This window comes from Candida parapsilosis, contig 005807 (assembly GCF_000182765.1).
Source record: "Candida parapsilosis strain CDC317 annotated contig 005807".
In the NCBI taxonomy this organism is placed as follows: domain Eukaryota; kingdom Fungi; phylum Ascomycota; class Pichiomycetes; order Serinales; family Debaryomycetaceae; genus Lodderomyces; species Lodderomyces parapsilosis.
The window spans coordinates 1,718,154-1,735,704 of record NW_023503280.1 but is presented as its reverse complement, the minus strand read 5'-3'; the positions used below and the strand labels follow the sequence as shown (position 1 = coordinate 1,735,704).

Here is a 17,551-nt window from a genome sequence, read left to right as displayed (position 1 = left end):
TATTGCTCTGGGGTACTTCTGTAACCTGTTGAATTGATTGTGAAGTTTGTTGGCCATTTTGCACCCAGTTTCCGGTGATTCATTGTATGAACTCCAATTGATCAAAAACTGGTAATCTGAAGGACTTCTAGAGAGGTAAGAATGGTTGCAAGTATTACCGGTTTAAGCTCTAATGCATCTAGAATCTTTCCAGTTGGTAGATACCACTATTGTTTCGGTTAAAGGATTCGCACGTAAGATCGCAATATTTTTGTGTAATGGCCGCATTTTTCATGCATTGCCATCACCAAAACTCATCATCTCTGAGTTCAAAAAACAACTTCGAAGAATGAAAGAAGACGAGGCGTTATCGAATAACGAAATCGAGTTTTCCGAAGATCCAAATATTCAAGAGCTACAATCATGCTTCCTTATCTTTGATAAACTCAAAGTAGATTATGACAATCTCAGTGGATCAATCGAAGTGCCTTTGGAAGTGGAGGAAGGGAAACAGATAGACTTGATACAACAAGGCGAGGAAGAACCTGTTACAACTCTAGCCACCAAGAAAGTAAGGTTTTTGTCTCCGTTGAAGTTCAAATTCAACTTGCCGCGTGGGTACCCCACTGATAGCCCACCTTTAATCGACTTGAAATGTTCCGTATTGAAACAAGAAAAGATTGAAGAGTTAGAGCAACTGTTGCTCCAACTATGGAAAGACTACAAAGATCGGGTTGTATTTAGTCTCATTGATCATTTACAAGAACAATCACAATCTTTTGTCGATGAACTACTACCCTCTGTCATTAAAGTATCCAACTTTGAGGAGTACAATGATATTCTTGCCTTTGATGTTTATGCTAAAGAGGAATACTTTAGTAACCAAACATTTACATGCGATATATGTCAGGTGGTACACAGAGGAGTAAATTGTACACAATTTGACAAGTGCTCACATGTTTTTTGCAATGAATGTTTAGAGGGTTATTTTACAAGCAGTATAGTCCAAGGAGAAGTCGATAAAGTGCATTGTCCTGATTACCAATGCACAAAGGACCACTTGGCTGCTAGAGATGAGATTATGAAGTTGGAAACTTGGACGATGAAAGACACAGGAGTGAAAAACATTGTGGAAGAATTATTGACACCACCAGTCTCTTCAGGAAAGCTCAAAAGGTTTCTTTCACCAGATTTAATACAACGGTATCAGACATTGTTCAAGAAAAATCAGTTTGAAATTATTGGAAAGTTACTACCGAGTAGGCTTGTCAAATGCCCGCGAATAGGTTGCGACGAAGCAATTTTCCGTGAAGATTTAAATGAAAAGTTGGTCATGTGTCCAAGATGCAAGTATGCATTTTGCAACGATTGTCGGAAATCGTATCATGCAAGGTTCAAGCCATGTGTGAAAGTTGGCGGTGATGATGCAAAATATGGAGGCATCCCAATTGATGATTTGGAAGCCTACAATCACATGCCACAGGGATCGCATGAAAAGAAGATTTTGAATGCCAAGTATGGTCGAAATAAGATATTGAAAGCTATTGATGAATATCAAATGGACAAGTTGTTCGAGCAAATGTTGAGACAGGGTTCTGATCTCAAGGAATGCCCCGGGTGTGGTGCAGTTATTGAAAAATTTGAAGGGTGTAATAAAATGAAGTGCAGTGAGTGCCTCACTTGCTTTTGCTTCAATTGTGGAACGCAAACCGATAATAGTTATGATCATTTTACAGATCCAAGATCTCCTTGCTACAAGCTACTATTTTTTGGAATGCCTGGGATCGAAGATGATGAATGAAAAAGCAAAAAAAAAACCAATTAATCTACGCACTCTTGGGCCTTTTGTGCGGCCTGGCGTACCTATAACACTCCCTATATAGTCTTCTTCTTCTGAATTCATAGACAATATCCAGATGCACGACTCCCTCCATGTTGTCGTATATCCACCCTTCTTTCTCGTTATCTTTAACTACGAATAAATCAGGTTTCAATGATCTTTCCTCGATAAAAGATTTTGGATCTGTATCCAATACCCACTTGTTGACGAATCCCATGTCAAATTTCCAATCGTGAGGTGGCAATACCTCAGACAAGTACTCAACCCCGGGCGGTCTTTTACCTGATACCCGTGTCTTATTCTCAGTGTCATACATAGTAGTTGAGTATCTGTAAAAGGTCCAATTGTTTTTCAATATACTCTTGATTTGCAACTGGAAAACCTCAACTACTCTCACCTCTGGTGCATCATCAACAATAATGTCGTCTCGATCAAATTTCTTTCCATCATTGAGTAGTTCATCAATAAAAGATGAGCTCGGTTTGCCATTCAGGTCTGATTCTTGTGGTTCTGAATGTTGAGCAAATTTTGCCTCCTCTTTTGCCTTTCTAGTTCTGGCTTTCCTGGTGTTGCTCATATCGACCAAGTACTTCTTGGCTTTGGGGTGACACAAGATTAACCCTACCCAACCAGTTTGAATGAAAATGGCTCTCCAAGGTATATATTGTCCTACGAACAACGTAGCAAATGTAGCAAGTAAAACTCCATAAAAGATAAAAGTAGACAATCTTTCATCTTTAAAGCCGGCAGTTTCAAAATAAAACTGTTCACTTTTGTCCATCCCTTTGATCAAGTCGGATGTCAAGTTTTGAAAATCCCGCAAGTTGATCAAAAGGTCTAAATTGGATTTCCTATGTCTGGCAGTCTCCTTCTTTTCTTTGGGAGCAGAGCTACTCTTTACCTCACTAGAAGTTACTTGAGCTGATGAAATCGTTACTTCCGACGCCTCGTCAGAAATCGAGTACCCAGATGAAGCGACTTCGGCGTCCTCCCTCATGTAATCTTCGTCAACCATATCCTCTACAATACTGGACTCCAGTGTAGAGTTGAAAAAGCTCAACAAAGATTGTCCCCTTTTCTTGACTTTGATCAAATCGAGACGTCTTGGTGGATGTCTGTGAACGTATCCAGGGATAAGCACGCCAAAAAGGAGAAACATCAATGGGTAGGCAATAACCAAATGTGGCCAAAGACAAGCTGCAGTGTATAGCACCAAGACGCTCAATGTCTTTGTCGGTTGCTTCCAAGTAACAATGTAAATCAATGCATATTGCAAGGCAAAAAAGTTTGTCATTTTACTGGCCAATTTCTTAACATTGGAAGCCAATGTTCCAATGGATAATCCTGGTCTCTTGTTTCTTTCGGGGTCACGTAACCGTTTCTCAAACACTTCTCTCTCAGGGATATCCTCAGGTAACGTGGACCTCAATAACTTTTCAATCATTCGATCGGCAAAGTGACTCTGGGTGGATGATGCCTTGCTCTCATTATCCTCGGCAGAATCGGGCATAGATGCTATATGTTGAATATCTTCAGCTGTCAAATTGGATGGCAATCCTCTGCCATTGTTGTTGAGCTTTTCCATACTCATTTCCAAAAGGGTTGATGCAGTACTCGCAGCAAGAGCTCTTTTACTACCTGGCTTTTGCTGTGCTAGATTATTGCCTCTTTGAACTGCGCTATTAACCAAGTTGAGTGCTAGATCTCTGTAATGTTGCTTTGACGAGGAATCGTCTTTTGCTTCGGGAGAAAAAACTGATTGATATTGCTCTTCTTCCTTAGCCATTTTATAAAGCCCTGGTCTTGTGATTTAAGGTTTCCTTGTTTAGTTGGAAAGGCAGGTGCAATTGGTCGTAATGAAAGAAAGTAATATGTGGGGTGCAAAAGATCGACAAACAAAAATTTACAAACGTAGAAATAGAGAGCGCATATGACAATTTTCCGCGCTGTAGATTATGCCTGATAAAATGTATTTAAGTACTCCCCCCCTTCCTTTCATTCGAGTCTACGGAGATACGTGTTTGGATCTCGAATTAGACATGCAGGATGTTTGAAGGATCTGTTGATGTAACAGAGTCCAGATTGGGCAAGCCAAATCTCTCAAATGGCGCAAATGACTACGATACAGTGAACACAATTCAACATTTGAGCTGCAGCTATTGCAAAGTATGACATTTCGTTGGATTTGATACAATTCCTAAAAAATATACAATACATTATCAAAGTCGATTACAAGGATGGAAAGTCATTTTCATTGAAAGACTTACCTCCTCTGAGGCCACCTCTACTGTTACCTCTGCTGTTGCCTCTGCTGTTGCCTCTGGAGCCACCTCTAGAGTCACCTCTGCCACCTCTAGAGTCACCTCTTCCGCCTCTGGAACCACCTCTCTTTCCGCCTCTAAAACCACCTCTTGATGATTGTGGTTGCTCGTCAGCGAAAACAGCATCAATTTCCAAAAAGACCTTCTCTTTTGGAGCTTTAGCTTTGGACTTCTTTTGGTGAGTAGATTCAAAGTATGCTTCTTGAGTCTTTTCAATCTTTTCCTCGGAATTCCATTTTTGTTCGGCACCTTCGTTGGCTTTTCTCAACTTCTTGGCACCATCCAATTCCTTTTGCTTTTGCTCTTGTTCAGCAAGGTATTCTTGAAGAGACTTCTTTGGGGTAGTGTCAACTTCCTCCTCAGCTTCCTCTACCAAATCAGCTTCAGCATCTTCAGTTCCTTCAACTTCTCCTTCCAATTCTCTAGATTCAGAATTACCCCAACCTTGTTTGATCTTTTTATTGGAATCGGTCTTTCCTGTTCTAGAGTGACGGTCAAAAGGTTTCTTTTGGTGTTTGGTAGCAGTAGATTGTGGGGGTGGAACATCCTTGTTGCTATTTTTGGTTTTCAAAGCACCTTCATTACCAGTTGGCTTGGACTTTTTCTTGGCCTTTGTTGGATCCGCAGATGGTGGTGGAACGTCAGACTTTTTAGAAGAGGTGTTCTTCTTTACAACCTCCTTGATTGGAAGGTTAGCAGCGGCATTGTCCTCCTCGACGTCGTTACCCAACAAATCGTATAAGTTCTAAATTGTTGTTAGTAAATGAAGGTTAATGTAAGGGACAGGAGGGGGGGAGAATAATCGTGTTGATGTCTCTCACGCGCATATCTGGGGGGAGGAGCTCACACGAGCAATTGCTCTCTTTCTCGTCCATTGTCGATTTTTGTCAAATCGGAAGTGAGTTAATGCTAAGCTGCGAAATACATTGCTTTAAGCATAACAAATTGATGCAGTTGCAACTGTTTAAACTGTTTTGATCTGTGTGTACTGATTGGCGCAAGGCTGACTAGATAGTAGGAACCGCCCCTTTTGCGATTGCTCTATTTTTCAAATTGCCAATTGACAATCAATTCCCCCAACCTTTGGAATTCAATGAACAAAACATACTTTGTTTTGAAATGACATGATGTCGAATTAATCGAAACTCTTTAGTATTTTTCCAGTCAAAGAAGTGATAATAGGATAAACTCTTTTCTAAGGTCAATGTTGAAAATTTAAAAATTTCGTAAAAAAAAAAAAAAAAAATTTTTTTGTAGTGCCTCTGTCTTACTGTCTTTCTCTCTTTGTTGAAATTTTGAAAAATTTTCTGTGACTTCTCTCCGTACTATTGTTGTTATTATATGCAGACTAGAAAATATCAATACATATTACACTGTTGCTACCAGTAACGCTACCAGTAACTCAGATATAACAACCAATCTATACCTTTACAAACCATTCACAATTGCTATAAATTGATTACCTCCAAAAACATAGACACATCCCTAAGCCAGAGCAACCTCAATGTTGACAAAATCAACTCCGACTCTAGCTAAAAAGGCTCGAAGGGCAACCCTCATATCACTCGAAAGATTTTTGGTCATCAATTCTAAAATCAACTTGTACATTGCTGGAGCATACTGCTTAAAATCTTCGTCATCCAATTCAACATAACCCTCGTAAATCTCAATTATAACCGGCTTCCAAGTGCTAATGTTTCTTTGTTGATTTGTTTCATCAAATTTCAAATATCTTTCGACAATGGAAACACACAAAGCATGCAATTTCGTCAATATTGTCTTCTTGGCCCCAGGTGATGCCTTTTCATCATCACAATATAAGCGAAACATTATATTGATGTACACTGCGGATGATGACGATTCTTGCTTCAAAAGATTTGGCAAACGTTCAATAACACCTGCATTCCATAACCGGACTCTCAAATCATAATCATCATTGAAAGATTTTGCAAATTGATAAGATCCATTCAAATAGTCAGCCAACTTCATCAATTGATCAATAGGAATGCTATCGTAAAACGAATCATTCTCAAACAATTCCGACAACGTTTGAATCAATAACAATTGCAAAACACTCTTGACAACTATCGACGACTTTTCTCTAGACTTTTTCAATCTCATTTCGTTATCATCAAGTAACTCCTTTTTCAACTCAGAATCCTCTACACCATTCCCTGTGATTGAAAGGTTGTCAGTGTTGCCTTCATATAATGGGTCCAATGTGAATAACTCTTTGGCTGTGGTGAGCTCAAATAAGCTTGCAAAAGCTTCCGCAATTTCATTCCATTGTGATAAAGTAAACTTAGTTGAATTGTCAATCAACAATGTCGTGAGACATTCTCGTCCTATTCTTGCAATGGTGTCATTTTCTTGACAGATGCACGAAATGATCAACTTCAAATATTCATTCAACATATGACTCAACTCTCCAAAATAGTTTGTAAACAATGTGATCATGCTTTTTAAAGCTTGAATCAAAGTTGTAGACAACCAAACGGATAAGTTATCATTCAACTCGTCCAAACTTAACTCCCAGTGATTTCCTAAAACTTGAAACATGGGGAATAATAACTCGCGACTTATCAAATTCCAAAACTCTTGATCAAAATACTTTCCATACTTCATAATCAAATCAAACAAACTATTCAACGCCCTCGACCTAACCTCCAACTCCTGGCCAGTCATTATGACATCATAAAAGCCAAATAAAACTGGGAACCAAAGCTTTTGCAATGACTCGGCACGATCAGGATGGTCGGCATAATCGCCATCATTGTCAAATAAACTATATTGAGCAATTTGATGAATCAATTTTGACAAAACATCCAAAGACAACAAACTAATACGCTGGTACTTTTCATTTTTGGTTAAAGTGGTGAAACAAACAACCAAGTCTGAAAATGAATCCTGCTTTTTAACTTCTTCCACATACTCCTTGTTAATCCAAATGGCCATTTTGTAGCTCTTCATCACTAGCGTCTCTTTGTTCTCCGTTGCAGCAGCTGTTAAAACATTAAATATCGTCTTCCACCCTGATTTTATTTGAGAAGCTCTCGCTAGTATCATGTTATTAATACATTCAAGTACCATATCCTTAACTTCTAGCGACCTATTGTGTATAATCACATACTCAAATGGTTTAAGAAACTGCCTTTGAAATTTGAAATTCGCTAATTCTTCAATTTCAAAAAATCTCATTGAAAGCTGTCTCAACGAGTCCAATGCAAAAAACAGGATTGAAGGGTTAGAGTGACACCCTAATGCATTAAATGTTTCGCCCATAGTGGCCCAAAGTTGCGACCATTCCAAACGAATTCTATTCATGTTGTAATAACAAATGTCAACAAACTTTTGCAAAGAAAACGTTCTTGGATTTGCACTTTGTCCCGATGAATCAATCTCTCCCTTGGCAACTTCTGATAATGCCTTGACAAAATCAACAATACTGCCTCCATTCAAATTGGCACTATTTGTAAAAACCTTGTCAATTGCAACTTCCAAATCCGTCTTCACCAACAATGTTGCCACTTCGGGGGATAAATGCTGATTATGAAACTTATTCGCAGCTGATTGCGCTGGGGTTTGCGAAGCAAACGAGCTAAAGAAGCTCGTGCTTGTTCTTACGCTCTCAGTTGATCCTTTGGAAATGAGTTTTGAGGTAGTGACATCAGGTATGGAATCTTGGTCTATTCCCTGGGCAATCAACTGTAACCGCTCAATTTGTGAAATGGATGTCAAAATTTGGTTCCACGCTGCCCCCAAGTGATCACCCTCTGACACTGCCAAATCCAACATGATATATATAGCGTCAACATTCTTTGGTTTCATCTCCTCAAAGTTGCTCAAGTTTTGAAATTGAACCAATGCCCCAATAAATGATGCTCTTGCGTAGTCCAAATCAAACATACAAGCAATACGAATTGACAACTTGATACCTTCCAAACATGCTTTGGTCACCACATCATCGTCATATTCTTTGAATGGCGGGGTCAATCCTGCTAGTATTGACATCCACAATGTATCAAAAATGGACTTGACATGCAAAACACTAGTAGCCGCGTAAAACATAACATCTTGATCATCAACTTTTGCCCTCTTTCCAAGACTTTTCATTAACTTTTCGGTCTTTGTTGACATTTCCTTCGAGGCAAACATATAAGCTTCGCGAGCTAGGTCACGACCACCAAAGAACCCTATAGATTGAGACGAAGGTGCAATTTGAATGTCGCCGGCAATGAGGGCCGCATGTTGCTCTGATTGTAGCTTGATCTCATTATTTAAAATTTCGTCATATATCCTTTGCAACAACTCCCTTGGTAAATCTTTTCCATCGTCAATACCGGAGTTGTTCATTACAAAGTTATCAATGTTCATTCTGTTCTTGACCTGAGGCGAGTGTAGATCAGTGTTAAGCATAATCACCGAGTATCCCAAAATATACGCTGTATCAGCATTTGCAAAAATGCGAGGGTTTCCCTTGACATAACGTTCAGCAAATTTTAACAAGAACCGATCAATCTTTTGAGCTTCACCAGGTAATCTGAAAGCTTGCAAGAATAACCTCATTGCATCAACAAACTCGACGTTTTCGAAATCCATCTGATCAACAAACGCATGCATGATGGAAATGTTTTTTTCGTCACCTTCACCGAGATATTCACCAATACTAGCCTTGTCGAGCCCATCTGTATCCAAAAGGAACTTTGCAATGTCTTCAGGAGAGTCTGACTTGATAAACCCCTTTTCTATGAAGTATTTTACTCCCTTTTTAGCCTTTTGGTTAAATTGTTTTATTCCTTCAAGAAGCGCCTTCTTTCTCTGCTTTTGATTCTCAAATTGTTCAATTTTGTCTGACTCAGTTTTATGGAGCTCATCGCCGTTGACAAAAGAAGTATTTCTGGTGACGTTCGATGATGTGTTATTTGAATCGGAGCGGTTACGATTCAATGACAAATACGAATCGCTACTTTGGTCCAAACTTTGCATCTTCTTGGAATTCAGTATTCCCTTTTGGGCCCATGAATGCAAGGAGCGTAAAAACGCAACAGAGCAGCTGATGGATGTCATCTTCAAAGCATACTCCAAGGGGAACAAAGCATAAATAGTTGGCTCTGGTGGCTTGGATGACATTGTACTGCTTGTTAAAGCGGCCACTTTACCTGCGTCATACACCGCTATACCACTCCTTCTATTCTCCCTAAAAGCATACTTTTGTTGAGGGGTAACTTCAACGCGTTGTAACGAAAGTTTGGTCAAATAATCAATGATCCTTTCGCACATGTTGGGCATGTTGCTGTCACAATCGTAATTAAGGTAAAATTCAATGATGCACCTAGAATCGTTGCAAATTCTTTCAATGATTGCCAATAAATACCGCTTTTGATGGGGACTAGAAGTCTTCATTTCAGCTACCGGGAAATAAATTTCATCCCAGAAAACGGGAATCTCTCTTTTGAATTCAGATCGCAAGTTGCAAATGATGATCCAAAAAATTTCCAATGAGAGCTCGAATACAGGTGCCAAGTCGGATGCAGCGTTTTTGGACAATGTGAGATTGATGTATTGTCTGACAGCATTTACCAAGCGCACTTTCTCGTTGGCAGTTGGTGACAATATTACCACATCGTGACTTAAAAAAATTTCAATATGCTCTTTTAAAATGGTGTGGATAATGTGTAGTGACAAAAGTTTCGATCTTACTGAGTGAGATTTCATGTCAATAGTAGTGGAGTCCAAGGTTTTGATTGAAAGCTTGCACATAGCTCTAAATACCAAAAATGCGTCCTTCACTTCCAAATCCTGATCATCCTCGGTGGCACTGCTTGCTTCATTTACTCTGTCATTATCATTCATAGAATCGTTGATTCTTTCTAATTGAGACAACGTCAACCTCTCTTCTTCACCACCATCCGGAAGATTTACATTCTCAACAGAGTCAAAATTCAACTTCGATGCATTTGTGCTTTGGCTTCGAGACTTTCTTGATTCTTCAACCCTCGAAAAAATTGCTCCAATCACTTGAGTTAAGATACCTTGAGCAATGGCCTGGTTTCTAGAAGTCAACGAAAAAATAAACACATTGTAAATTTGTCTGACTGCTTGCAACAATGACGCCCCGTGACACGGCATCAAGAGTATTGAGTGCATCAATGCACGAACCACTTGCAACTCCAACTCGGGATCTGTTCCTTCGCCCTCAAAACAAGACGATATGACATTAACCGAATCATCGGTGAGCTTCTTTTTCTCTGAAGCGTCATCAAATTGAGCATAATCAAATAGCTTGGCAAATAAATCAACGGCTTTGGACTTTAACTCGACACTATTGGAATCACAACACGCTTTCAATGCATTGAAGATGATGTATGGCTCTTTCTCTTCTGAACTATTCAAATAATCAACTGCCCGCTGTATTGTAGCTTTAAATTGCTCATTCTTTTTAACTTCCTTGGACTCCAATATCGAATCAAAGCTCTTTTTGAAGATCTGAGAATTGTCCACCGTTGCGCTTGATACAAATGACAATACTGAGGTCTGTCGTCTATGATTGGTGTTTGCGGGAGACTGACTGACAAGAGGGCTGCTTGCTGCAGTAGCCACTGGGGTTGACTGTGTAATGGTTACATCAACATTGTTATCTTCTGATAGGTTATCTTTTGGTTCCAATTGATGATTGTGAAAGGTTTCATCAAACTTGTCCTCCCCATTTGGTTTCACATCTTTTTCTGACCCGTTATTATGGTCAACGTCTGTTCCATTCTCATTTGGCGAGTTATCCTTGTTGATGTCTACAACTTCACTGTTCCCATCATTCGCTTTTAGATCATCAATCTCATGTGAGTCATTGATTGCGACCGGTTCTTCGCTAGGCCCATTCACAGTATCTTGTTGATATCCTGCCATTAATTGAGTTCTGAGATTTGTTGTGATGATTCTCTAATTCGTTGTATAACTTATTGACTCTCACAGCTTGTTTTGTCAAATTTTGTTGGTCTCCTTGAGGCTTTGTTGATTTTTTTTAATTTTTTTTCGTTCTTCTGTTATTCTTTTGTCCACGGCTTTTTGTGACAATACACGGATCGTAACTACAATTTTGTATAAAATCATAAATCACAAATCAAATTAAACTACCTGACAACTCTATAAACTTCAAAATTCACTGAGAGCAACGGCAGTGGCTTGGAAATCATCATGCGAGATTGACACATTCACATTTTTGACACCAGCTGCTTTAGCAGCTGCTTTTGCATTGTCATTTAAAACAACTTGTGGTGCTCCATTGCCATCCCTGACAATTTCAATCTCTTTCAAACTTGCACCACCACCTTGAGAACTGACCCCCAAAGCCTTGAATGTGGCCTCCTTTGCCGACCAAGTTCCAGTGAATGAAGCCTGGGGGTTGGCTGAGTTTTGGCAATACTTGATTTCTTCAGGAGTGAAATTTCTCTCCAAAAATGTCTCATTGTCAATGTTCAACTCTGATAACAACTCAACATCAACACCAACACCCTTGGATGATTTGTTCAATGATGACAATGCTTTTGCAGTTGAGTTTGCAATATTGCTAACATACGATTTGTCAGATTGAACTGATTTCTTCGTGAAGACAAATTCATTCTTTGTCTTTGAAACCCTAGCCAATGGATCCAAGTACACATCCATGGTCAACTCATCAGAGTAAGGAGCTTTATCCTTGGCAACAAACATGGTATTTCTGGTGATTGCATTGTGCATGTAACGGTAAGTCTTCTTGTTTCTGGCTGTAACCCTCTTGGCGTAGTCTTCATAAGTTGACCTGTCCAATACGGCATACAAGTAATCAGGATGAACAACGACTGCTTGGGCACCTTTTTGACCAAAACCGAATGATGTGACAGATACAGCCTTGATACCATCAGTTTGAATAGACCTGGATGGGTACAACACGTACTCGTATTGCTCCAAGACCTTGTCAACATTGTCGGCATTTCTATTACCGGGAACAATACCTGACTCTAAAATTTGAATGGCACCATTTAACATCCAAGCACCAGCCGCACCTTTTGGATGACCAGTCAAGTATTTTTGGAACACACCAAATACTGGGTTGCCTTCAGATCTACCCAAATGCTTCATCATGCTGTCAATGGTTGCAGATTCATTCTTGTCATTGGCCACTGTTGAAGTACCGTGGAATGAAGCAACTCCAATGTCATCAATTGTCAAATTAAATGTAGCCAAGGCACCTCTCAATGGGGCGATTCTAGGATCAGATTTGTAAAATGCGTTACCCCACTGCTTCTTGGCATCTGCAACTTGTCTCTTTGACTCTCTGTAAATTTCCTCGGTTCTTTCTCTTAAAAATTCAGCTTCAGAAAATTCTTCACCAAACTCTTCCTTTGCCAAATGAGCCTCTTCTTGTAAGTAATTGAGCTCTGAGGATTCCCAAGATTTGATTTGGTCCAATCTCTTGGACAATTGTCTCTTTCTGTACTTGACGTTCAATAAAGGCGATGGGTATTTTAAGTTTCCGTGGTGTTCTCTAGCTGTAGTCAAAATTCCCTTACCTGGAGCAGGAACTGATCTTCCAATCTTGTCTGTTGCGGTTGCCGACATGGCTAAAACAGCGTGAATAGGAACACCCATTTTGAGCGCCAAATCTGCTGACATGATAACTTGAATACCTGAACCTTGGGCTTCCATAAAACCATTTCTTGTGGTGGTGGTTGGTCTCGACATTTCTTTTGGAGTTCTACCATGCTTGAATTCGTCAATAGCGCTGGAAGTGGCATTCATGTTGGCAAACTCGTAAGAACCTTCTTCTTGGAAATCATCATAACCACCAACCATGACGACCTTGGCTTTACCTGACAAAATAGTTTCAATACCAATATCAACTGACTCAACAGCGGTAGCACAAGCACCCACTGGTGTCTTGATGGGACCTGAAGCAGACAACAACAACATATTGACCCAAGCAGACATGGTGTTGATGAATGACTCTTGCAAAATATCATTTTGTACTGGCTTGTCAGCATATCTGTCTTTAAACATACCTCTCAATGCACTAACACCACCCATACCAGAACCTGAACAGTTACCAACTTCGGAAACGTGAACGTATTTGTAAAACTCGTATGGATCGGTGATACCAGCAGACAATAATGCCTCAACCGTAGCAACCAAAACATACAAGGTGATTGGATCAACTTGATTAATGGTATCTTCAGGAATACCATATGTACGTGCATCCCATCCAGTAGGAATTTGACCGGCAACCAATCTGTCAAATCTCAAAGCTTTTGGAATGAACAAAGTGGCTCCTTTCAAGATTCGAACACTATATTCACCGCTTTCCTCAATTTCTGAAATTTCACACTTGTCTCCATGTTCATGCTTGTACTGTTCAGCGGTTTCCTTGGAACATTCAAATGGTTCCAAATCGTGTTGAATAACTACTTCCTGAATCATTTGCTTCTTCTTTGGATCATAACCATTGAACAACTCTGGTTCAATCAATCTAATTCCAGAATGTTCTAAAATTTCCTCCTCATACTTAGCCTTGATGTCCTTGTCATCAACTGGAGTTTGCGTTTTTGCGTCAATCCATCCCGAGTATGGTTTTCCTTTCAAATTACCATTATGGTATTTGATCATGCCCATAATCCATGCCATCTCAATGGCACCTTCGAGAGAGAATTCACCCTTGGACTCCATCTCCCATCTAGTTCTTGCGTTACCCCATGGACCAACTTCAGCAAAACCCGTAACAACCACTACATTCTCCAAGTCCAACATACCTTCCAAATCAGGAGCAATTTGCTTAATTTCGTCATAAGATTTCAAAGTTGGGAAATCAAACTTCATGTTGGCTCTTGGTCGAACGGTAACCTTGTTGTAGTTTGAGTCTACGTTGTCACCATTGACAACTTTTTGTTCAATAGCTGACTCAATAGAAACAGCCCTTCTGATATCTGCAGTTTCAGTTAAATCGTTTCTTAATTTGGAAGTAAATTCCTTGAGGTTGTCAATGAATTGTAGACCACCATTCAAATCTGCCATGACTGGCTCTTCTTGACACAAGTTAACAATTTCCGGTGTCAACAATCCTAGAATGTTGAATGCCATTTCTTTCTGAGAGAAAGTTCTAACCCCCAACTTTTCGATACCTTCGGCAATAATGTTGTTTGCACTCATTAATCCAGTACCTCTTGTCCAACCAATTATAGCACCACAAATGGTCAATTTGGTTCCCCAATCTTCAGAGTACCATCTATTGAACAAGGTTTCCAACGAAATCTTTGATTCAGAGTATAACCCATCGAATCCAAATGTACCATGATTTGGTGACAATGGCAAAATGCATTGCGCTGGTCTGGTGTCGGTTGTTTTTCTGGCTTTTACAGCACCCAACAATCTCAAAAGGTTTGTCAACATGATTCTGTGAGCAAATTCCGATTTCGAGTCGATGTTGTCAATACCATTTCCATTCTCTGGAATAGCGGCAAATGGAATAATGACATCCAAATCCCAGCCCAATCCGCCCTTCTTTTGGTCATTGTAGATGTATTCAACCAAAGCATCGACATCCTGTTTAGAACCCTGGTTGAAAGGAACAACAATCAAGGTTGATCCAGCGGCACCGTAACGAGCATACATATTTTGATAATACTCTGTAACCTTTTTGGAGTAACGAGATGTAGTGACAATCACCTTGGCACCACCGCTGATTAAACCTTGCAAGATTTCGGCACCAATAGATCCTGCACCAGCTCCAGTAACCAATACATACTTGTCCTTGAAAGTCAACCCATTAATGGCTGCAGACTCCAATCCGTCCAAGTAAATTGATGACAATTTGCGGTCATACTCCCAGTTTCCACTTTCAGATTTGCTTTGGATATGCAAGAACGGAATTGTCTTGTTTGGAATGGTTGAGGAAACAGGTTGAGCAATTGATGTCTTGTCCGGCAACGATGCAATCTCATCATCATCAGAAGCAGTTGACAATTCATCTTCTTCAGTTGGTGTGTTGGAGCCAGTTGGAATTGCCAAAGCATCTTGAGTTGTTTGTTCTGTCTCGATTTCGGTGGATCCTTCGACAACCTTCAATAATTGATCATACACTTTTTGCAATTCCAATTTGCTATCTCTTGAAGCTTGTTTTGAAATGGCCTTGTACACTCTAGCCAAATCTTCTTGAATTGAAGATTGTTTCATCTTGGTCATTGAGCCACCTTGTGCCATTTCAAAAACGTACTGCTCAAATTTTCTGACTGACTCTTTATTAGCTTCCTCGTAAACGATGTCACCTTTGGCACTAACAGTAGTCTTTGGACCAGTGATTCTACTGACATCCTTGTATACTGGACTTTGACCCAAAATTTGCTTACAGTTTTCAATCAACTGTTCACCCAATCTTTTTCCTAGTTTATAAGTCTCTCCTCTGTACGTAGGACAAAGTTCGACGTGGTACTGCATAAACTTGATCAAGGTTGGGTTGGCTCTGTTCATAATTTGAATACACTGATTGATGGTTTCTCTATCAACAGATGTCAATTTTCCAAAAAGGATGTCAAACCACATCGACAATAAATCTTGTCTGGCCCAATTCCAATAGGAATCATAAGTTCTCGACTTCAATGGTGAAAACACTGGCTTGATACCCTTTGCGTAAAACTCACCATGTTCAGCTTCCCACAAGTCCAATTCTTGTTGCAAGACTGTAGTTGCCTCTTTTTCCTTGATGAAAGCTTTCTCTCCTTTGGTTAGATCAACTTGGAGATACCTAGCCAAAGTTTCCAATTGTTGTCTGGCCAACTTCTTGTTTTCAGCAATTAAAGCATCCAAAGCAGCACTATCAACAACAGCAGCTCCAGCACCGGAGCTTGCACCACCTGCAGAAGGTGACGACAATGAGATTCCAGCATGAGATGCATATTTCTGAGCCATGGTATCCAAAAATGACTTGGCATCACCTTCAGAACCCAATCTACTGGCTGGTTCATTACACAATGCGGTTAATAAAACCGAATCTTGTCTTCCTGGACCCAATCCGAATCTGGATTCCAAGTATTTTCTTGCATTTGTGATGGAAAACCCACCTGGCATTTTGGATGACATCAATCTTCCAATCAAAGAAGTTGAAGTCTTTCCCAATGATCCGGAGAATGTATCCTGGAATTGCTCTGCCAACTCCTCCAATGGAGTCTCTTCTGGTTTTTCAGGAGTGGACCCGAACTCTTTACCCAAATCTCCCAAAATTTCGTTTTGAACGGTAGATTTACCATTGACTAAATCCTTGATTGCTTTTGACATTGGAACAGCATCCAACGGTTTCTTCAACTTTTGTGCAACCAATACGTGGATCAACAAGGAAGCTTTAACTGGTTCATCGGGGATTGATTCAACAGGACCAGCAGATTGTGGTGGTGGAGCAACAGCAGCAGCAGGTTGAGTGGCAGCAGCAGCTGCAGCAGAAGCAGCGGGTGCTGACTCTTTGCCAGTTTCCGCTTTTGGCTCTTCAGCAGCTGGTGGTTCAGCAGGATCAGGGGTATAGTAAATCTCCTTTGCATCCTTGGAGTAGCATAAAACTTGACGTTGCAACGACAAAGCTGCATCATAAGATTGGTACTTTGCTTTGATTGTTCTTGAAGCCATTCCAGCCAAAGTTGGTGATGGTCCAATTTCAATAACTCTTTCTGTGTTGTGTTGTTTTAAAAAGACATCTTGAGTTTCGATCCATCTGACTGGTGAAGCAAATTGATATGCCAACAACTCTGTTAACAATGTGTGAGATAATTCTTGTTCAATTTCCGGCTTCATCTTGAAAAGCGCGTAGGTAAGTGATGATGATGCTGAGAGGAAGAAAATCAGCTAGAATTCAAGAGAATTGGGATCTCTTTTAAATGCCACATTGCATTTACCCAAAAATTAATTTTTTTAGTTGGATGAGTCCGTGGTACATGTTACACAAAGATAAAAAGCTCCGAAGGTAAAGTGAAAATCGTTGAAAAACCAGTCTACCAAGGGAGGAAGAAGAGTGGACGCTAAAATAGAAAGCGGATTGTGTGATGGGCATGTACGGGCAGTTCCTAGTAATGCCGTGTATCTGGCTGCTCTCCCTTTAGCCAAGTGTGGATAGCTTTCGACACTCTCGATGTGTGTTTTGGTTATCCCACTCCCAACAAAATATTGCAACCAACAAACAGAAAAAAATACTTATATGCAGGTAGTCCAAAGTTTTTGTGTTTGTTGAGCTATCTTCAGTGTCGCGCGTCAGTTTATCTCGCAAAAGGATGCGACACGACACTAGATTCCAAAGAAATACAACAGAAAATTTTTTCGTCAAAGACTTTTTTAAAAGATCAAATTTGAACTACTTTTCTTCTTCTCCCAATACACCAAAGCTTAATGCCTTCTCATTTACCCT

General features: G+C 40.0%; 5 protein-coding genes across 5 annotated transcripts; 1 reads left to right on the top strand and 4 right to left on the bottom strand. All coding sequences in view use genetic code 12, as the record gives it.

Annotated features, from left to right (window-relative positions):
* Window positions 1-328: 328 nt before the first annotated feature.
* CPAR2_807440 (RBR-type E3 ubiquitin transferase) lies at window positions 329-1,780 on the top strand (the record flags this gene model as incomplete). The annotated part of the gene is made up of 1 exon (XM_036808651.1): window positions 329-1,780. The coding sequence occupies one exon, from the start codon at window positions 329-331 to the stop codon at window positions 1,778-1,780; it is 1,452 nt and encodes a 483-aa protein (XP_036665367.1).
* A 25-nt stretch (window positions 1,781-1,805) lies between these two features.
* On the bottom strand, window positions 1,806-3,605 carry CPAR2_807430 (uncharacterized protein; the record flags this gene model as incomplete). The annotated part of the gene is made up of 1 exon (XM_036808650.1): window positions 1,806-3,605. One exon carries the CDS (start codon window positions 3,603-3,605, stop codon window positions 1,806-1,808), a length of 1,800 nt encoding a protein of 599 aa, XP_036665366.1.
* Window positions 3,606-4,048: 443 nt separating this feature from the next.
* On the bottom strand, window positions 4,049-5,266 carry CPAR2_807420 (uncharacterized protein; the record flags this gene model as incomplete). Its single annotated transcript, XM_036808649.1, has 2 exons — window positions 4,049-4,885; window positions 5,249-5,266. 2 exons carry the CDS (start codon window positions 5,264-5,266, stop codon window positions 4,049-4,051), a joined length of 855 nt encoding a protein of 284 aa, XP_036665365.1.
* Window positions 5,267-5,625: 359 nt separating this feature from the next.
* On the bottom strand, window positions 5,626-11,043 carry SEC7 (Arf family guanine nucleotide exchange factor; the record flags this gene model as incomplete). Its single annotated transcript, XM_036808648.1, has 1 exon — window positions 5,626-11,043. The coding sequence occupies one exon, from the start codon at window positions 11,041-11,043 to the stop codon at window positions 5,626-5,628; it is 5,418 nt and encodes a 1,805-aa protein (XP_036665364.1).
* Window positions 11,044-11,289: 246 nt separating this feature from the next.
* Window positions 11,290-16,944, bottom strand: FAS2 (trifunctional fatty acid synthase subunit; the record flags this gene model as incomplete). The annotated part of the gene is made up of 1 exon (XM_036808647.1): window positions 11,290-16,944. The coding sequence occupies one exon, from the start codon at window positions 16,942-16,944 to the stop codon at window positions 11,290-11,292; it is 5,655 nt and encodes a 1,884-aa protein (XP_036665363.1).
* Between the last annotated feature and the right edge of the window lie 607 nt (window positions 16,945-17,551).